The sequence below is a fragment of the Malania oleifera genome, chromosome 6 (genome assembly GCF_029873635.1).
Source record: "Malania oleifera isolate guangnan ecotype guangnan chromosome 6, ASM2987363v1, whole genome shotgun sequence".
In the NCBI taxonomy this organism is placed as follows: domain Eukaryota; kingdom Viridiplantae; phylum Streptophyta; class Magnoliopsida; order Santalales; family Ximeniaceae; genus Malania; species Malania oleifera.
Genome location: NC_080422.1, coordinates 107,362,925 through 107,386,222, shown reverse-complemented (window position 1 = coordinate 107,386,222; position 23,298 = coordinate 107,362,925). Strand labels below are relative to the sequence as shown.

Here is a 23,298-nt window from a genome sequence, read left to right as displayed (position 1 = left end):
ATTGGCGACTCTCTTATTTCTTGGTGCAACAAGAAGCAAACAGTTGTCGCCCGTTCAAGCACAAAAGCTAAGTATCGTGCTCTTACTGATACAACTCAGGAACTTCTTTGGCTTCGCTAGTTACTTGAAGACATGGGAGTCACTCATTCTACTGCTACTATCATCAGCTGCGATAATCAAAGTGCTATCTAGATTGCTCACGCACTCATGCACGGACAAAATACACACTAACACACACGAGCTCACGCATTCCATACACACACCACCCACGTGGAAGGCAACATGTGTTGCTTCGTTGGCCTTGACCGAGCCTAAAATTGGTCGACCCCTCTTGGACCGATTCTTTCTCGAACCAGTTAGGTCCTTTGAATCGGCATGGGACTAGTTTGGTCTTTTGGTTTGTTTCATATTTTTATTAAATAAATTCACAAAAATTATAAAAATTTCAGAAAAATCATTCAAAAAAACTTGGAAAATATTTTAAAAATACTTTCACACATATTTTCATGATTTTTTCTTTAATTGTCTTTGTGTTATTTAAATACGCAGGAAAAATATTAGAAAATCATAAAAATGTTTTTGCAATCATGAAAAATTCAGAAAAGGCCATAGAAAATATTTTAGAGGATTCAAATCCCAAATGAGTCCAAAAACCACCCGAAGTATTACTTTTCATGCTTAAGAAAATCCTACAAAATTTCAAAAAGTCGGGAGTTTATTTTGTACCCTATTTTTTATCTCGATGATTGCAATGGGAGGCATTGAACTCTTCGGGGTATGGTATCCTCTCGTTCTGAGGGAATATCTATATAATATTTTATTTTGTACATTTTCTTCACACTTTCTAGGGAGTAAAATAAGAAGGTTTATTAGATTTATTTTGGGATAATTTTCAATTAATTAGGTACTGTTCGTAAGAACGGGCACGTAGGGGGTGCTAATACCTTCCCCTTGCGTAACCAAACTCCCGAACTCGACTCTGGTAGCGTAGACTGATTCTACCCTTAATTGGGTAGTAATCAAGTGTTCTAACCACACTTCAAAAGGTTAGTGGTGACTCCATACACTTTACTTTTCACAGAAATCACATTTTCAAAATCCACACACTTTATTTTCATCTTTCATTTTCAGTCATCCCAAGTTCGCATCCGGGAACGTCGTGACATCAATAATTGGAACTAGATGGGTATTTAGAAATAAAAAGGATGAAAATTGTATTGTAGTAAGAAATAAGGCAAGACTAGTAGTTCAAGGATATAATCAAGAAGAAGGAATAGACTACGATCAGACTTTTGCTCCCGTAGCAAGAATGGAAGCCATAAGAATGTTATTAGCCTATGCATCTCACAAAGAATTTAAACTTTATCAAATGGATGTGAAGAGTGCATTTTTAAATGGTTTTATAAATAAAGAAGTCTATGTGGCTCAACCTCCTAATTTTGAGGATATAAATAACCCTGATTAAGTATTTAGATTAACAAAAGCATTATATGGGTTAAAACAAGCTCCTAGAGCTTGGTATGAGAGGTTAAGTGGATTCCTACTAGAAAATGGCTTTTCAAGAGGAAAGATGGACAACACATTGTTTATAAAATCTAAAAATAAAGATACGCTTCTTATACAAATTTATGTTGATGATATCATATTTGGTGCTACAAACGATGATTTATGTAGGAAATTTTCAAAATGTATGCAAAACGAATTTGAAATGAGTACGATGGGAGAGTTAAATTACTTCCTAAGACTACAAATCAAGCAAGCTAAAAATGGCACATTTATAAATCAATCAAAATATATAAGGGACATGCTTAAGAAGTTTGACATGGAAGGTAGCAAACCTATAAGAATACCAATGAGTACTTCCATAAGTCTTGATAAGGATGAAAAAGGAAAACCAGTTAATATGAAATACTATTGAGGTATGATAGGTAGTTTGCTATACTTGACAACTAGTAGACCAGATATAATATATAGTGTATGCATGTATGCCCAGTTTCAATCAGCTCCTAAGGAATCTTACTAGATAGTAGTAAAAAGAATCCTAAGATATTTGATAGTCACTATTGATTTAGGACTATAGTATTCTAAGGATACTAGATTTGAGATGATTAGCTATTCAGATGCAGATTATACGGGATGCAAAATTGATAGAAAAGCACAAGTGGAACTTGTCTTTTTCTAGGATAATCTCTTGTGTCTTGGTTCTCCAAGAAACAAAATTCCATAGCCTTATCTACTACTGAAGTTAAGTATGTGGCAGCAGGAAGTTGTATTGCACAAACACTCTATATGAAGAAACAATTAAAAGACTTTAATTTAGAATACTCAACCATACCTATAAAATGTGATAATACAAGTGTTATAAATATTTCTAAAAATCCAATATCACACTCAAGAACCAAGCATATAGGTATTAGACACCATTTCTTAAGAGATCACGTTCAAAAGAGGATATAATTCTTGAATTTGTGAATGCAAATAATCAATGGGTAGACATCTTAACAAAACCACTTTCAGAGGATCGATTTATCTCTATTAGACGGGAACTAGGATTGTTACATATTAGAGAAGTAGTTTAAAGAAGAAAATAGGAAATATTTTGTGTGGTACATTTGCCTTTGCCATGTTACTTTTCTCTTTTTGATTGATGTCAAAAGGGGAAGAAAGTTTGAGCAAAAATGAGAGCTAAATTAATGAGAACAAAATTGAGGAGATTAAATGCAAAGATAAGAAAGCTTAAGAAATGAGAATTTGAGATATTGCTAATAATGGTATAATGGTATGATGATATGAACTATGAATACTTGATTGTTATATAAATTAACTTACATGGAATCAAAAAATTGAATCTGGAATTATTTGATCATATGAATGATTTGTTTTTTCAAAACATTGTTAAAAGTGTGCTTATTGTAAGGGGAGGAACTTATCAAGGTTAACTCTCTTTTACTCCTTATTTGTCATCATCAAAAAGGGAGAGATTGTTAGCATAACAAGACTTACAAATTTTATTTTGATAATAACAAATTAAGGAAATTTAACATGTTTTGGTTAAAGTGATGATGTTTCAGGAATTAAGCATTAGAGTTCAAAGATCAAGAGTGCATTGATAGTCTATATTCCAAACAAGTAATCAAAAGAAAGCTCAACAGATCAAAGTTTGACCAATGTTATAAAAGCTTAAAAAATGTTGAAGCTCAAAGTCAAGATGGACTCAAAGGAATACATACATGAAGACTTCACACTTCGAATGTTTAAGACATACATATCGATATTTGAATTTCGGAAGCTTGGTTGAATTTTCTATTTTTGTGATATCAAGCTAACTTCGTTGATTGGATTGAATGTCAATTGTACTTGTGAAGTTGTTGTGTTTGAAGAGCATGATTGGAAATTAACTCAAATTGAAAAAGAACTTAACTCTTAACTAAAAGAACTTGTAAAACAAAGGGATTTCAAAAAAAAATTAAAAAACCCAATTCACCTCCCTCTTGGGAGTACATCTAACTTTTCACTGTCAAATCACTTTGGGACTTTATGGAGAAATGTTACACCACCGCGGATTTATCTCATCAATATTAACTTCTGGGCACCCTACAACGCATGCAATAACAAGTTGGGCAATCCATCAATAATTTCCTATCTGAGGTGCACTATGTTTGGGATCAACTTGCTTCCTCAAAACCAGAATTTACAGATGTCACTAATGCTGAAAAATTTTCCAACTATCGAGATTGTCAACACTTGGTGCTATCCAGATTGCTCACAATAATGTATTCCATGAACGCACAAAATACATTGAGATCAATTGTCACTTTGTGTGTCATCATCTCACTCCTGGCACCATTAGACTATTATCAGTTTCTTCTATCGATCAAATTACAGATATCTTCACTAAGACGCATCCTCTTGGACGCCTTCAGAATTTAGCTTCCAAACTCAAATTGGTCTCCATTTTGCCACCTTGAGTTTGAGGGGGGCTGTTAATGTATATAACACTTGTCCCACATTGATTTGGTAAACAAACCTTTCCCTTGGACTAGACTATAAATAGGATACCTCTTGTATACAAATCACACCATTCAATACAATTTTCTTTTCTTGTATTCTCTCTCTCTCTCTCTCTCTCTCTCTCTCTCTCTCTCTCTCTCAGGCATCAAAACCAATAATAAAAAAAATAAGTACCATCATCCAACTAAAACAATCTAAGCATGTCAACATGGAATCAAAACCAAACAAAAACAAATTTAAACAAATTACCTGCAAACATAAACCGAAGGAAAATCAGAGGAAAGCCAAATGATGTCAATTAAAGACAAAGGTTTGAAATACTCATCTTATCCATACGAATGAGATCTCTCATTTTACTTGGCAGCACATTGCCTAAAAAATATCTCCTCGTGTTGCCTTCCTTGCCTTGACGAGTTAAGAAATCCGCAAGCTAATTACCTTCTCTAAATTGGTGCTTTATAGATAACTGAAAACCTTATAACTCCTCTAATAATTTTCAAAAGTCTCATAAGTATTTGGAGGAACAAATTCCACATGTGAACCATTTCACCACCAATTCCTGGTGGCTTTCAACACAAATATTCTGAGATGCAATTTAGAGACCTAAACTCATAATAAGCTGGGTTTGTCAACGAAGGAGTCACGTTCATCGACGAAGTCCTTCATAGCCTCGTCAATGAAATTCAGAGCCTCGTCGACGAGCAAATATCAAGCGGGTCAGAGAAATATCTGGAATTTGGCTCGGCGACGAAGGTATGGCTTCGTCGACGAGCTGTGTGGTGGATTCGTCGACGAAGACGCCGCCTCATCGACGAGTTTGACTCGGTCAAAGGTCCTATAAATATCTATTTTGATTGCTTAGAAGCTAAGTTTCTCCCAAAGCTCTCTCTCTCTCTCTCTCTAAACCAACGAAAATCCTCTCTCTCTCTCTAAGATTCTTTGCCATTCGACGACCGTTTCTAAAAACGGAAGTTCTTGCGTGGATCAGAGGAGGAAGTTTTACAACTTTAGTGGATTGGATCGTTGTTTTGAAGATTTTTGGTGTAACACTCCAACCCCGAGGGGCCTGAGATATTAACTTTTTACTACTGATTTACAGCGGAAGCAAAATAAACTCAATTTTTATTAAACCAGAGCGCTAATTATCCATATTACAATAACTTATTTCAAAAGAAGAAAATTACACAAATATAAATATCTGAAATCATACTAATATTTCTAATTATTCTTTATTTTTCTATTCCCACCCGTATGCTTGCTAAGCCTGATTTCCGATATGCTCTTCAGAGTTATCTGAACTAAAAATATGTTTGAAGTGAGACGACGCTCAGTAAGTAAATAAGATTATTATTAGTGTGTGGTCAAAATGAGTTTTTTAAAAATTTCGTAAAACAATATTTAATATTATAACTTCAAAACTGTCTCTAGAATAAATATAAATTTAAAAATTTCTGTATAAAACTTTTACCATCAACTATAACAGTAAAATTTTATAATCATATACTATAACTGTTAAATTAAACTTTCAACTTTAAAACCGTAAAAATATTTAATGATAAATATACATATACTTTTTCTTATACGTTTTCCTTATATCGTCATTTAAGCACCAAAATGATCATTTTCACGTAAACTTACACTTTTCTTCAAATCATTAGTACCTTTGTATACGTAATTAAATATGTATAAACATATATTATTAAAAACCACCTTTAGGCCTGTTTGCCGTAAGTCATGTTTACCCCCATGACTGGGTTGTGTGGTCCGAAGACTGAACTTAACTGGCTGGCCGACCAAACTAAATCAACGTACGTAAACTTTAAGTGAGATTTTCTTTATTAAGTCCTGGTCCGGAACCAAGTGTGCACTCAGGAGAAATCACTAACATAAATAACCACTCTGTAAATAGTGTGGGTGCACTCTGATCCGTATAAATTTTAAGCTGCGGTACGGAGCATCTGTAACTTTGAACTTTCGTTGCCATAAGGGGTTTTACAAATCATCTTATTATAATTTATGCAATTTAAAATAATATCATAAAAATCTCATCTTTACTCATATTTTCATAAAAAATGCAACGTAAAAATAAACTCATGCCACACAATTTTTGTGTTAAAAATATATATAATTTTATTTTTGAATAGAAAGAAATGCTGAAAATTTACCCGAGGGGATTAGAACATTTCTTAACCCAAAAATAGATGTAAGTATATTAAAGATAGAACTGGTATAATTAAATATGCGTAAAAATAAACTCATGGAAATTTTGTGGAACTAATTAACATAATTGAAATTTACTTATAAAATAAACTCGGGTATAAATTTTAAATAAAAAAAAAACTAACATAATCAAAATTTACTTACCTTCTTCTTTTACCGCGTGCTACGAACACGACAACTATCTTTAAGAAATGAGATCGGAAAGAGTGGGTGAGTGAGAACTTATTCAAAAATTCTCTCTCCACCACAAATTCTTTCACTCACTAATCCTTCTCTTTCTTAGAAAATTGTTGTGAAAAATGAAGGTTGAGAGCTCCATATTTATAGGAAAATTTTAGGGAAGAAATGGAATTTATAAAAGTGTGGGGAGATGGGTGAAATTATAATTTTTTTTAAAAAAATAAAAGAATGGGCAAGGGATGGGTAAGGTATGGGTTGAGTATGAGATGGGGATGGAGGGCATGTGGGAGTGCTTGCCACCATTCCCATTAAATAAATTTTTAATTAACTACTTACCTAATTAATTAATCAATTAGTTAATTAATTATTTTATTATTTTATTATTTTTCTTAATCATTATTATCATTGTTATTACTTTTAAACTATTTTTAGTATTTTATTATTTATTTTTGAACAAGAATTAAATTTAAATTTTGAAAACTCATGTGGGCCCTACATGATCTTGTGGGTCCCACACAACTTTGAGACCCGAATGGATCCTACGTAACTCGAATAACTCTTATACGATTTTATGCATCCTACATAACTTTGAGACTCGTGTAAACCTCCATATGGCTTCGGGACTCATGTGGGCCCCGCATAGGATAACTATATTATTATTATTTTATCATATATTTCTACAAATTATATCAGTCAAAACATTATTTTATGTACTTATTTACGTATATAAACAGTGTCTTATGACTCCGGGACTCATGTGGACCCCACATAGTCTTGTGGGCCCCACATATGATACCTATATTATTATCATCTTATTATGTATTTCTACAAATTATGTCTTTCAAAACACTATTTTATGTATATATACTTATTTATGTATACGAACAGTGTCTATCCTGTTTATCCTATGAAATTCCATTTTAACCAAGCCGACCTCCAGGGAGCGACTGAGCGAAATGGTCTCTGAGCACTCGCTTAGATAAGGTCTTTCTTAGGCATCAAACATGGAATCAAGGATCTTACAGAAAAACACTTCTGTATTGATATTAATTCAATGACCATTTTTATTATTTTATTATTATTGTGCATTAATCATGTATATATTTTTGGGTCATCACATTTGGATTTTCCCAAAAATCGAGGTAAGGATTTGATTTCGATTTCGATTGAATATTTCGATTGTAGTCGAAATTATAGTAAGATTATGTTTTGTGGTTTTTAGGTTTTGAGAATCTCGGGTTGTCGGTTTGAATCATTTCGTACGTAGTTTCGTTTCAAGTTTAAGGTAAGAAGAATTTGATTACAACAGTATTTTGTAAAAATTAAACCGCTAAAAAGTTAGTTTATATTTATATGTATGATTTAACTGCTTATTTGCTAAATTCTACCAAGTAGAAATGTCGGTTTTTACGATTTTACGATTTTTGGTAAAAACAAGGATTTTTGCGTATGATCTCCAAATTTTACAAAAATCACGTATTTGCATATATATTGTAGTAGGAGATGTTTGAATCCTTTACTTTTTCATTTAAATGTTATTTACTGGAATTTTTATCATTTAGCTGATTTTTGGATTAAACTCGTGTGATATATGTTGAAATGGAAATGTATGAATTTTTTATACTATGTATATGAGATATGGGAACTGGAGTTCCACTTTACTATATTGAAAATGTGGAAAACACATGTTGGTCATACACCGAACTGCATATGTGAAAAGGGTAAACTGAGAGGATATGTGCCGATTTATACTCGATGTGATTATCTGAATTTGTGAAAATACTTTAATTACACAGGTTACTATATTTTGTCATAAATTGTATATATGATACTAAAACCACAACTTGCTACCAAAAGAAGTTGAAAAAAACTTCAGTGAAGAAGTTGAAAAAAACTTCAGTGATGGGGTTGAAAAATACTCTAAACTATTATAAGCATGGTTCCGATGCGGGCAGTACAATGCAACCACACATGAGGGATCTATGTGGGTACTTAAGATAGTCGACCTGCGTGGAGTTAGTAAACTGCTGGTAAAAATAAACCAGGGGGTGGCCGAACTATAGTAGATGCTAGACATTGTATGTACGAATAGGACATTGTCAGAGGTATCAGTGCACAACCCGTGCCACGGGGGTAAACAAACAAACTTGTCATACCAAGCTGGTAGTTGTTCTAATATTCATATGTATGATTTAAGTACTTTTTTTTATTTTAAAGAAGGGCGGCACCTCCATTTATTTAATGATAACCCCTCACTTTTGGTGGAGGAATACCGTGGTTACAATACAATCAATGGGAGATAACAAAAGTCAAACGTTAAAAACCTTCCAAAGAACAACACCAACATCCAGCCAAAATCGGGTTACAAGTCCAAACAAAAAGAAACAAATTAGGACCTACAAAACAAATCTCACACAACAAAACAAAACAAAAGATAAACAACAAAAAGCATAAGCAAAAACCAAAAGGAAATCAGCTAAACATACCTCATATAAGCCGTACCCATCTTCTCCAATTTATACAAACCATTGCTAACTCTAGGGAGTTGACTACTATTTGTAAACAAACTATTCCTTCCCATAGCACCTTGTCGAGCCAAGACATCTGCCACTTTGTTCCTTTCTCTATACGAATGATCTATCGAAAAATCCACTCCCTCCAATAAACCAATAAGTTGTTCCCAAAAATCCCACAAATACCACAATGAGCACTTCCTGACTCTAATCCAATTAACTACAATATTCGAATCACATTCAATATCGATACAGATATGACCCATATGTTTGCAAATCTTTATTCCCTCCAACACAACTCTCAATTCAGCTTCATTATTTGAACAAGAACCAAAATATTTTGAAAATGATTTAAATACTTGAATGTGCAGAAAAATCCTATATGTTACAGTATTATAAAGAAATGTTCCATGTGTATGAGTTTTTATGAAAATATGCATATATGCAGTGAGTTTTTATGAAAATATGCATATATGCAGTCACACACTGTTACACCTTCTTCCTTATCGAAAAGTGTCTCACCCTATTATACAACCTTTGTTTTCAGGTCCGTCAAGTTGTCAGTTCTCGTAGCTAGAGGGACCTGGGGGATTGTTTTTGGTTTAGCTTACGTAAGCGTTCAAATCATGTATTAAACGTAGATGAAGTTCCTTTTTGGAGGGTTGTAATAACAGGTTATATTCTATGTCTAGATTTATGTACTTGAGGATGTTATAGTAAGCTTTGGTATAAGTCTAACAGAAATCTCAATAAATGTTTATGTTTTTCCGCAACATTTACATTATAATGGTTTACACTCGTATATTCCTGTTTAGGACAGGTTGTCTATGTATCTTGAACAGGTACAAGTATTTTGTATTTGGGTTAACGGTGCTAGTCTATATAAAGGGCCGAGTCGTTACATGCAAAATATAGTTTTGTGTATTTAGAAATGCAAAATATAAAGAGTATGTTAAATTCATTAAATGTTTTCAGAAAAGTGTTTTCAAGAACATACGAGAAATATTCTTAAAAATATTGGCTTTAAGAAAACAAGTTTAACCAAAAAAACAATTTTATTGTTTTTATTTTTAGAAACAATTTTAAAAATAGTTAAACAAATGCATTTCTTAGTATAAAAATGCATGATATAATTTCTTATTTTCGTTTCAAAAAGTATCAATTTGGAAACTCATTTTGAATCTTTAACCAAATGTCTCAAACATCCTTTTGTTTTTTTGAAATTATGAAGAAATTTTAAATTGACATTTCAGGATTACGACACTAAAAGAATAGTTCAAACTAAAATAATTTTCTCAAAAAATAAAAAAAAAATGCCCATTTTAATGACATGTTTTCATTAGAAAAACAAATATAATAATACACATTAACATGTTTTTAGTGAATATTTTATGAAAAAAAGGAAAAATGCAGAGAAACTATTTTCAAAATTGATGCATGATTATACTTTATTGACTTGGAAAAATGAAAGCCTTGTATTGAGTGGCTTGTTTTACAGCATATGACATAATTAAAAGGTAATGCATAGAGGCAGTTAAATATAAATAGGGTAGATTTAGTTAATTTTTAAAATTTTAAAGCGAAAAACAAAAAAATTACTCATTGCCAAAAAAGGGCGAAATAAAAAAACGGTCAACTACCTCATAAACTACTCAAAATTAAATTATTATTATTATTATTATTATTTTTTATCAATTCCGTAGGACTCACGTATCACGTGTCTAATGAAACTGATGGCGTGACACGTGGTGACCCCTCGGCGGCTGCACCGCGAAACGGCTGGCTGGGCCGTCCGTCAGCGGTTGGGCGGGCCCCAGGGGAGTTCGTTGCTTTGTTGATCACGTGCTAAGGGGTGCAGGATAAGGCTGGAGAACCGCTAGTGGGGAACGAATAAAAGGGCCCCACAGAAGGCTTTGCCTTGTCCCCAACGTGAGGTTGTCCGAAAGCGTGGGCCCCACTCCAACCCACCTTCCCATTTTGCCCCCCACCGACCCAATTCCGAATATTAAAATTTGTTTAAATTAAATTAAAAAATTATAATTTTTGAATTTATTTATTTATTATTTTTTAAATTTGTTGGTAGAGGAATATCAAATATTATATATTAACTTTAAAATTTCACTTAGTGGGTCGGTAGTTGAAATTTGAAAGAAAGGGGATACGTAATAATTATTTAAAAGAAATGCGAGAAAGAGTACCGATAAATATTCAAATATTTAGATATGTAAGATGATTATTTAAGATTTTATAAAATTTTATTCCATAATTTCTAATTTCTATATATATATTTTTAAAATATTACGAGATAAATATGCCTTTGAAAATAATTATGAGTAAAACGTGAATAACACGACATGTTTAATTATTAAAATAATTTGTTTTTTAACTTTTCAAATAATTATAAAATGCCATAATTTTTAATTTTTTAAATATTTATATAATAAATATGATAAAAATAATAAAAAGTTGTTTTAAAACTTTTTTTAATAGAAATATTGAAAAATTGAAACCATGTGCATTTTTGCTATCATTTAAGAATTTAAAATACAAAATGAATTTTTTTCATCTATATCTCCACTTCTATTTTTTAATAGTATAGATTAGTTACATAATCGAATGTTAAGTATTTATAGATCTAGAAAGGTATCACAAGAATTTTTCAAGTATAAAATTTATAATTCTAACTAATATTAATTAAAATAATAATGATGAAAACTATGAACTTAAAAGAGTCAAACTACTTAATGGTTATACATAAACAAAAAAAATTAAAGTCAGTATGAAAAAAATTTGTCAACCAATTTTTTATTCTAGACTTTTAATCTGGGACATGTTTATTTTTGAAAAATATCTCTATGTATTTTCTGTCAAGCTATTACACATTCCTCTTTGTATAAAACCTAAAAAAGAATTCATTGGTGCATTGGGAGTGTAAAAGAAGACAGACCCCTTAAATATGATATAATAGAGTTACATTATGTAGTATAGATTGAAATAACACATGCCCACTTGGTGGGGTTCATTGGGTATGACCCACGTCATCGTATCTAGTGCATCTCTTTTACGTGGACCCAGTTATCACAAGCTTATGGTACTAAACGCTTTTCAATGTAATATTTTGAGTTAAAAGATAATGTCATCATATTGGTTTATAAAGAGAGTTTAGGGTTTTACATACAACTATATAAATACTCGTGACCAAAAGTTGAAAACCTAAAACAATTTTAGTAGACGACATAATTGAGATTTATAGAATTTGTAAAAGGCACAATATCAAATTATGTAAATTGTTTGTATTTTAAAACAAAAGCCTAAAAAAAAAATACATTTTTAATGTTGTAAATAACGCAACTGATTTATTTATTTTACTTATTATTATGATTATATATTATTGTAATTATTGATTTATTATGGCCCCAAACTATTATTATTAGTTCATATATCATTATTAGGGGACAGGTTGAAGAAGCAGCATGAACATAATTAAATGGGAAGAAGTTGAATTAATAATATTTTTTTTCAAAGACCATTTATTACTAGTTCCCTAACTATTTTGTCTCACATGCATACCTTAATAAAAATTTATATTCTGAATTGAAACAACCAAATAAAATTCCAAGCAATACCCAAAAAGTGTTCATAGCAAAATTTCTTCTTTCAAATATATTTTTTATTGGCTATGGAAAAAATATATGTCATCAAATATTAAAAAAGATATATTTTTATGGTGAATCTTAAACAATTATCGAAATGAATTTAAATTTATTTAATTTATTAATTAGGATATAAAAGAAAAAAACTATATCTAGTAAAGATATTGAAAATGATTAGCATTCTAAAAAAATTATTTTGGATTATATTGTCCGTCCTATTTTTGATTAGAATAGAATTAGAATTGGAATACCAAATGGGGAAATATTGAATATTGTATACAAATATTAATAAGAAAATTATAAAAAAAAAATGTATTTGATCAAGTGAAAAGTATGTATCTGTCAATACTTAATGTGCAGACATGTCCCCAAGAAACTTGGAATTCACGGAAGTTGGACTATCAAATCCTATGTGGTTTTCTTAAATATCAAAAATTGAAAAAAAAGTACGTTGAAATAATTAAATATACATATTTGAATGTTAGCTAGTTTTTGTGGCGTTTACGTGAAGATGTGAACGTCATTACAAAGAACACCGAGGTCGGTCATCCTCCAATTTCTGCAAACCCAAAGGCATCCATTGACGAACAAGCTTTTCTCCCACGTTCTTGCTCGAATTTTCCTGGAATCTGAAGCTTTTTTCCCGAGAAATCTGTTACCCAGATAAGTTTTCTCCTCAGTTTTTTGTTTTTCTTTCTCAAGGAAGAAGGGGAAAAAAAGTGGAATATTGGTTCGCGAAGGAGGCAATCTTTGCTGATTTTTCGTGTTTGTTCCTGGCTCTCTGAATTGGGATTTGTTTATTCCATATTGGTAGCAACAAATCCTGATTTGGAGAGAAGTTTTTTCTTCCTGGGTGTTCTATTTCTTGGAATTCTGAATTCGTATTGCCATGATGGTGAGCAAATTTGGGTTGCAAGGGGAAAACTGTGGTGTTTCTTGTTCCTTCTTTTTGTTTTTAGATGGACGGAAACTGGGTAATTGAAACTCTTTAATCCCAGTTGACAACTTGTTGGAGGTTTTATGAAGGATTTGTTGTTGGGGTTTTATGAGTTCTTTTGTGTTGAGAGATTGATTTTGAAATTTCAACTTGAGTTGAGGCGTGGGCGTGTTGCTGGATTGGCGTTTCATAGTTTGCATTGAGGGTTTCAAGATGGGGAAGCAAGCTGGGAAGAAAAAGAAGCAGGGGCTAGGGAAATCTGGCGATGCAAATATGAAGCAGAGCAAAAGTGGAGATCATACACCCAAAGCATATGATAATGACATGGCAGTATTCATTTCTATGTCTCAAGAATTGAAAGATGAGGGGAACAAGTTGTTTCAAAAGAGGGATCATGAAGGAGCCATGTTGAAATATGAGAAAGCCCTCAAGTTGCTCCCAAGAAACCACGCGGATGTTGCCTATCTACGGAGTAACATGGCTGCGTGTTATATGCAAATGGGTGTCATTGAATACCCTCGAGCAGTTCATGAATGCAATTTGGCCCTTGAAATCATACCCAAGTACAGTAAAGCTTTATTGAAGAGAGCGAGGTGTTATGAAGCTTTGAATAGACACGAGTTGGCATTGAGGGACGTTAATACAGTCTTGAGCATGGAGCCGAATAATCTCATGGCATTGGAGATCGAAGAAAGGTTGAAAAAGGAAACAAAGAAGGAAGGTATTGAAGTGAATGATAGAACAGTCGATTTACCTCCTGAGCATGTTGAACCTCCTTGTGAATCGCCTCCGCCTAAAGCTGCGAAGGAAAAGAAGAAGAAGAAGAGCCATAAGATTGAGGAGAAGAAGGCTGAGGATAAAGTGGTTGTGGAGGAGAAAGTAAGCAATTTAAAGGAAGAAGAGCCTAAGAAGAGTGTGAAATTAGTTTTTGGGGAGGATATTAGGTGGGGCCAATTACCCATCAATTGCAACCTCCTGCAGCTGAGGGAGGTTATACGGGATCGATTTCCAAGTTCAAAAGCAGTTCTTATCAAATACAGGGACCAAGAAGGTGATCTGGTAACAATCACAACTAGTGAAGAACTGAAGTGGGCTGAAGCGTCAGCTGATCCACAGGGTTCTGTTAGGCTGTATATTGTAGAAGTTAATCCTGAGAATGATCCATTCTATGAGAGAATTAAGAATAAGGAGGAGGTTCATGAACTTGAAGCGAAGCAAAAAAATGCTGTCATGAACGGGAAAGTTGGAGAACACAAGGAAGCACAGAAGAGGTCATCTTGTATTGATGACTGGATCATTCACTTTGCGCAGCTGTTCAAGAACCATGTTGGGTTTGATTCTGATGAATGCTTGGATATTCACGAGCTTGGTATGAAGCTCTACTCTGAGGCTATGGAGGAGACAGTTACAAGTGAAGAAGCACAGGACCTATTTGACATGGCGGCAGATAAGTTCCAGGAGATGGGAGCTTTAGCTTTGCTCAATTGGGGAAATGTTCACATGTCTAGGGCTAGGAAGCGGGTGTATTTCACAGAAGATGCTTCAAGAGAATCTGTTCTGGCACAGGTCAAAACTGCATACGACTGGGCACAAAAAGAATATTTGAAAGCAGGAAGGAGAATAGAAGAAGCGCTGAAAATCAAGCCAGATTTATATGAAGGTCTTCTAGCTTTAGGGCTGCAGCAATTTGAGCAGGCAAGACTTTCTTGGTATTATTCTATTGGCAGTAATGTTGATTTGGAAACATGGCCGTCTACAGAGGTTCTGCAGCTTTATAACAATGCTGAGGACAACATGGAAAGGGGCATGCAAATGTGGGAGGAATTGGAGCAGCAACGCCTAAATAATCCCAGAACAGATAAGGTCAAAATCCTGTTGCAGAAAATGGGCCTTGATGGGCTATTTGAGGATATATCAACCGATAATGCTGCAGAGCAGGCTACAAACATGAAGTCTCAGATAAACCTCTTATGGGGTACCATGCTTTATGAGCGTTCAATTGTCGAATTCAAATTGGAGATACCTGTCTGGCAAGAATGTTTGGAGGTTGCAATCGAAAAGTTTGAACTTGCAGGAGCTTCTCCAACAGATATAGCTGTTATGATAAAGAATCATTGTTCCAATGATAATGCAGTGGAAGGTAACAAATTAACTAATTCAAAAACTTACATCAAAATCAATCTACACAAAGGTTGGGAATATTCTGAATCTGAATATTTTTTAAAATTGCAGGTTTAGGGTTCAAAATTGATGAGATAACACAAGCATGGACTGAGATGTATGAAGCAAAAAGGTGGCAGAGTGGTGTTCCATCATTTCGTTTAGAACCATTGTTCCGACGACGTGTTCCAAAACTTTACCATGTCTTGGAGCATCCATGAGTTGCTTTTTGTTGATTAGGATTTCCATAGAAACAGTGAAAGCACCCACTTTGACCACTCGATTATCTGGAGTATGCACTGTTACAAACTGAGGTAGGTACTGTTCATGCTGTGAACTATTTGTTTGCTTAAGTAGAAATTTTGAATATTGCAAATGTAACGCCCCAGTCCCAACTTACGGCCCGGGTGTTATTGTAGTGACGTCTGTGTACTTGATATACTTCTCAATAGATATATACGCAGCGGAAAACATAAACATCCATTAAACTATTACTAGAGTTCTAACTACCTGATAGATACATACAGTTATTCCAACATCCATATAGAATACTGTATGATACTCCACGCATCCTCGAGTCTTACAACATTTTACAAGTTCTGAAAACCTATAATATAACCTATAAAATCGAGTTTGTGGAGACGCTCACTCAAAAATAGATCGCTACCCTGCCCCAGTCCTTGCTAATCTTAACCTTGATAAGGACTTGAAAAACAGTTTGTATGATAGGGTGAGACACCTCTCAGTAAGGGATGATTAAGCTAATAACAGTGTGTGACTAGCATGCTTTAAGTGTTTAACAAAAACATAAGCATATATAATCATCGTTTCCATAATTGTAAAATACGTAGCCCATTCTCATCATATGAATGACCCCATAGTATATAACAACATCGTCCTCAAACTCTATACCATGTATAAATCCCCACAATCGGGGTTGATTGCCCCTACTGTCTCAATACAGCCTGGGTTCATATAGATCAAAAGTATGGTGCCCTCACTGGCAACGGATCCATGCCTACACTATCAGTCCCCAGGGTTCCTAAAGCATATCGTGCAATTTAAGCAATTTAATCACTCTTTTGAAATCATTTCACAAAACGCATCATTACGTGAAATCCGACCTGTAGCCGTCAAATAAATTTCCTACATTTTCACAATAGTTCTAGTATTGCACAACATCAACACTTGCCACACAGTTTTCCATATTCGAAAACAACTCGAAAGTAAATATAAACAATTAATATCACAGTACGAGTTTTAAACAACGAAAACAACATTTCCAACTGGTGAAAAGGTCCATAATGACAAGTACAATATTCTAAAAATATAACATTTGAATTTGATCGGTTGGTTTTGAAAATAAAGCCGGTTTACCGAACTAAGGCCCGAAAACCCTAAAACCGCCGTAACTCGATATTTAAAAGTTATTTCAACATTTCAATTGATTCATATTATATAAATCATTGTATTAACATAACCCCCTTACTTGCGTGTGAATTGAAGTCCGAAATGACCCTGAACTCAAGCCCTAGCTTTCCGAATCCCGAACCTAAATGGTTCAAAACAACGGCACGAAAACCCTGATACCTAATAATCGAAGAACAACACTTTAGTATAATCTCGTATACTACAGATCTACCGAACCAAAAGCAAAAACCAACCCTTACCTCGATTTTCAGGAAAAATTTGGAAATCTCCGAAATAAAGTTTTGATCCGTAGAACTTGTAGAGATTCCTTCCCTAATCCACGTAGCGATGTCGGATCGTCGATTCCGGAAACACATAGCCCAGAAATCTTAGAGAGAGAGAGAGAGAGTGAAGTTCGTTTCAGAGAGCGAATGAGAGTTTATAAAGAAAAACCTAACTTAGCCTTTAAGTAATCAAAATAAATATCTTCTCCAAGATATTTATATAAATATCTCAAAATATCTCATTTTAAAATATCTTTTCCAAAAAATCTCCTCCAAAATATCCCTTTATTTATTTATTATACACACACACACACACACACACACACACACACACACACACACACACACATATATATATATATATATATATATATTTTAATCGGGTTACTACAGCAAATCCTCTGCATGGTGTTTGAAACAAAGAAATGCAGTGGTAAAATTTCCCATCGGCACTGGATTGCAGTCTTAAATGAGGTTCTCAAACAATGTTATGCCAAAACTAGCACTTGCTTTGGTGGCTTCATTGCTTGGAATTTATACTCTTGCATGCAGTGGTTTGTGCAGCTCACACTTCCAATCATACATCAATTTTAAGTAGAAAGCTTGAAATTTGAATCTTACAAAACCTCAACTAGTCAACTGTACTTAAGAAGTGCCAATTGCTATGTACATAATCTTAAATGAGTTTTCCAATGTAAATTAGAATAGTGTGATAAAATATTTTGGCATCTGCTTTGTTGCATTAGCTGTCTTACTAAACATCTATTGTGCTTTTGGATGTATCTTCCCAGTCAGTCTCCTTTAGATGCTCCCTCTTGGGCCTTGGCCACTGGTGGTCAGGGGGAGTGTCTTATTCTCCCCAGAAGATACCATTTTCTTTTTAAAAGTTTGCATCAAGTTTTTACTTTTCCCCTTAGCTGTATCAATTTTGAGCATAAATTATTCAGTGTACTTATCATTCTAAAGGTGCTTTTGAACAATCTTATATGGCCCCATTTTGTATTACGTAAAATTTGAAGGTGTAATTCTCTCATGGACAATGGGCCATGTGAAAAAATTCAGGCTTTCACAGTGATAGCTGATGATGTTAGATCAGTTTTAAGCATTTACATAATAATGCTGCTGCCATTATTAACTTTCATGGTGATGGCTTCCATTTGTTGCAATGACCTCATTCAAGTTAATAAATTTGTACAGAAAATGATGCTTGCAATTATAATGGAGCAATTCAATTCCCTGCGATATGTGAACTTCCCCTAATTTTATGGCTAAGTTAATTAATTCATGCTGTAATTTAACCTGTATAGTCTACTTTCCTTAGGATCTAGTGGGTGAACACTGAAGATATATGAAAGGAGCTTTCATGGAGTACCATTAGTTCTTCTCAAATCTTAACATGGAATTGGACTCGTGTTCAAAGCCTCAAACACAATATGTTTTGTTTCGAGTTGCTCAAATCAGTGAGAGAACCCCTGTATGAAAAAATGAATGCAAGAGCCAAATTTCCATGTTCATGGTCAGGGTTTGTTGTGTTGATTTCACAATATATAGTGGTTGAAGGCTTGAAGGCCACTATCAACCCATTTTTCAGTTCCATGTTAGTTACCTAATTTCTCCACATAGCACCTTGAATTGAGTGGTTTTAGGTTATCATTGTCCATTTTTATTTTTTATTCTAGTTTGAGGTAATTTAATGGTTGTATTTGCTCCATTTTCTTTGCCTTGCCAAATCATCTTTACACACCATCATAGGAAAAGTTGGTAAAAGATAAATCAAACCTAGATACTTAAGAAAAAATAATGTGGGCTATGCCAAAGCCAAACCATATTCAAGAATGAGTTGACTGCTTTGGAATTTGATATTGGAAAACAACCCAAAATTATGTTTTTCCTAGGTCATGGCTTTGTTTTCTCTTTTGTTGTTGAATTTAGTATTTTATAACAGTTTTGATAATTATTTGGAAGGGGGGCTTAGGCACAACGGTAAGGTTGTCGCTGTGTGACCTTAAGGTCACGGGTTCAAGGTGTGGAAACAGCCTCTTGTAAAAAATGCAAGGTAAGGCTGCGTACTATGGACCCATTGTGGTCTGCCCCTTCCCTAGACCCCCACATATGCGGGAGTTTTCTGCACAGATCTGCCCTTTTTTTTGATAATTATTTGGCATACATTAACAAAATGTGAAGACTTCTTTTATGAAGACATTAGATTCTTTATGACTTTTTAGTAAACATTTGATAATCATCTATTGGATGATTGACAGGGACGGGGATAAATTTGTGCATCAAAATGAGTCTAAAAGAAATGTAGAGGTGCTTTTGGTTGGAAGTTTGAATTTTAGGAGTTGATAAAAGTGTGCATTTGATTGTCAGTTTGTACTTTTTATGTTGATGTGTCAAGCCTTAAGATCACAAATGCATGATTTGGTGAATAAGTTAAATCTTTGGCCTTAAAATGCTAGATTTTCAAGGTTATTGGTTAGGAATTAGGTTAAACCTTCTAATTCTTCCAATGCATTGTGTTAAAAAGTGTCAAGTTTGTTAAGTGTCTGGGAAGGATGCTTTCTCAAAGGATTAAACTTCCGCTGCAATTATGCACCATTAATCCTCCCATCCTTCGTTATACTGGAAACTGGCTGTGTTTTGGCTATGACGCATTTGGTTTCAGGATAGAACTTAAAATAATATGACACAAGTGAGCATAAAGCTCCAACCATGGGCATGGGCATGGGCAATCGAAATTATAAGTCATTTTCAACGAGTTTTTGAGTCTCCTTCCATTTTATTTGCACACTTCATTTTTTTTTTTTAATCTCCATGCTTCCTTTTTTTTTTTTTTTTTTTTTGGAAAAAGAGGGCAGCACCTCGTATCTTTATTAGAAAACCCCTCACTTATGACGAAGGAATACCGTGGTTCCAACCTTGAAACTTGGGGAAAACAAAATCAAACCTCAAGAATCTAAAACTGACTTAACCAACTTATTCAAGACCAATAAACCAATGACCAACAATCAAACAAATAAATAAGAACTAAACAACTATAAGTGGAAAACAAACAAAACTCCGGAAGATCTCGAGGAATAAACCAACCACTCCAACCTTCACAAACACCAGCACAAAGCATCACGAGCGCAAGGAAGGAAATCCCAACAAATCCAATCGAATCATTCCTCTAACTTGCTGTGGAAGCTCATTCTGGCAACTATATGATTGAGATATACCAGATTAACCCTGCTTGACAAAGAAATTCGCACTTTGTTTCGCCTCCCTGTAAACATGTTCCACTTTGTAATGTATGCCTCTCAATGCTAACACAAGCTCTTCCCACAATTCCCATAAGTTCCAAGCCGAACACTTCCCAGAATTAATCCACTGAACCAACAAAGCAGATTCACAGGCAATCTCCACTTGATCAAATCCGAGATCTTTGCACAGATTAATCCCTATAATAATCACTTTCAATTCAGCCATATTATAGGTTCCATAACCCAGTAATGAGGAAAAAGCTGCTTTAAATAATCCTCTTTCATCTCTTATCACGCCTCCGCCACCACAATTACTTGGGTTACCTCTATAACTTCCATCCACATTCAACTTAACACAACCTATCCCAGGTTTACACCATCTGACTACACGAGGAAGACGAACCCTCCCATTTTTAACTTGAATATCCAAAGCACGAAAGACTGCAATATCCATGCAAGAAGCAGCCAATATTTCCTCCATGCTTCCTTACTTATACATAGTCCTTTAATGATTTAGTATTTCTTTTTCATTAGCAAGCCTCAAACTGCTTCAGACTTCTCTGCCCCTACTCTGTTTTGATACCTTTGGACTTTGGGTATTCATACACAGGTGGCAGTTAAATTCACACATACACACACATACATATATTGCTAAGCTATTGGAAAGTTATTTTTGCGGCAATCACTTCTATGCTTAAGAATAATGATTCTAATCATGTCCAAAACTTTTACAGCAGCATCGTTTTGAACACTAGGCATGACATCATATTGCTCACATTTTAGGTCATATCAGATGTGCCACCACTGGAAGACAGGTTGTTAAGCTCATGGAAAATTTTCTAGTCACTGTTATAAATTTTTGAATCAGTCACATTCAACTTCTTAAAACTTTTCCATTGTCCTATATTATGATTTTAATTTTTGTGTTTCAAACACCAGCGGACATCCATGCAATTGCACCCATGCCCCCTAGTTATCATTATGTGGAGTCATACTGATTATTATCAGCATATTAATCGTTCTTTTTCAATGCAATTAGTATTTATACTTTGCAATTTCATGCACAATTCTTTGTTGATTGTGTGTATTTTGGATTCTGTCTTTTCTTTAATTTTATTGTGTGCCCTGCTCTAAATTTCAGTCATATTTTCATCTTAGCATTTATGCCCCAGATGAGACAATGGTCTGTCTTCTCTGCAGGTTTTCATGCACCATCAGCTAGGCTCTGCTTCAACCTAGTACTTTCAAAACCAAAGAAGAAACAGTTGTTGGCGTCAAAGCTAGCCTTGTGCTTCTAAAGACAAAGGAGAAAACTGTTGTTAGCATCAGAATTGTGTTGTTTGATATTATGCTAAGGAGATAAATCTTCTCATTTTTTAAGCCATGGGGACAACATGAAGTGGCAGGAATTTCCTTTTTGTTAGTTGCTGCATTCACTCACATTGCCTCCCCATTTTCACGGTTTCAGACTGTTGGCAGAAGTTATAGTCATACTTCCTTCTTTAATCACCTCTATTGATATATTATTTGTTTGGTGTGGCTTGTAATTTATTATTTGATTTCAGTAACTCTTAGTTGTAAATTCCTGCAAGTTGTGTTTGATTAGAATTCAAGAGAATGGTTTTGTATTGGATTAAAGACTCTTCGTTTTGTTTCTTGAAGCTAATAAAATTTGAGTTGTTTCAAGCAGCCTGGTAGCGATATGGGTTCATTCTCTTGTGGCTGGCTTCCATTGGCTTAACATCTTTATTCCTTTTAAGTGGTAAATGAGTGAAAGAACTTTGAATTAGTTCATAGTGGATGGGAACATTTGTTGTGGAATTTTGAATGGGAATTTGCACAGAAGTTTGGACTATGGCTTCTAGAGATGGGTTAATCAAATCCAAGGCACAAGATAATTTTTGTATTTTGAGACCGCTGAAACTCTAACACACTTTTAAATGCAAGTCAGTGGCTTGATGTTTTACTGTCAATTCAAAGAACAACTGGGTATGGATTGATATGAGTGCAATGGCAAAGCTTTTCCCATTAGTAGTCCTAAAGGCTAAAATATGTTCCAGTGAGGAGGAGGCAAAATGGAAGGGTTTTGGATAGAGGAAGCTGCACCTGGATCAAAGAAGCCAATAACAGGAAAGAACTTGCCTTGTTTTTTTCGGGGAGATGGCTGAGAAAGGAGTGCACATTGATCTGTAAATGGATACTGTAGTGGATAATATCTTCCTCTAAAGAGATGACATTTTATTGATAAAGAGTGCATTACGCGCATGCTTATCTACGAAATCATCTTTAGATATTTTTCACTCTTTTCTCTTGATTGCTCTGAGAAATCCAAAAATATTGATTCTATATTTTCTTCACTCTTTTATATAAGATGGATTTGCTTTATACCTTTTTTTTCCCCATTTCTTTTTGATTGGTAAATATCCTTTTTATTTTCCTTGCAAATGTAGTAGTGATAGAAAAACTTGTGTTTATTTTGAAGAACTTCCATTTCTTCATTAAGAATTGGTGTGGGGGGTTTTGGATTCCTATAAGTAGAGTAACTACAATAAAAGAATTAGATTGTTTACACACAAAAGAAAGTGTTAATGTCATAAAGCAAAAAACAATATAAATTTTTTTATAAATTTACAACAAGTAATATATAAGGAAAAAGTCTCAAATTTTACTTGAGACCATTTGATACCT

The 23,298-nt window shown here is 34.0% G+C and overlaps 1 protein-coding gene across 1 annotated transcript; it reads left to right on the top strand.

Annotated features, from left to right (window-relative positions):
* The first annotated feature begins 12,922 nt into the window (after positions 1-12,922).
* Positions 12,923-22,296, top strand: LOC131157872 (protein PHOX1-like). The gene is made up of 3 exons (XM_058112302.1): positions 12,923-15,654; positions 15,747-15,988; positions 21,811-22,296. Exons 1-2 carry the CDS (start codon positions 13,728-13,730, stop codon positions 15,893-15,895), a joined length of 2,076 nt encoding a protein of 691 aa, XP_057968285.1. The 5' UTR covers positions 12,923-13,727; the 3' UTR covers positions 15,896-15,988; positions 21,811-22,296.
* The last annotated feature ends 1,002 nt before the right edge of the window (positions 22,297-23,298 follow it).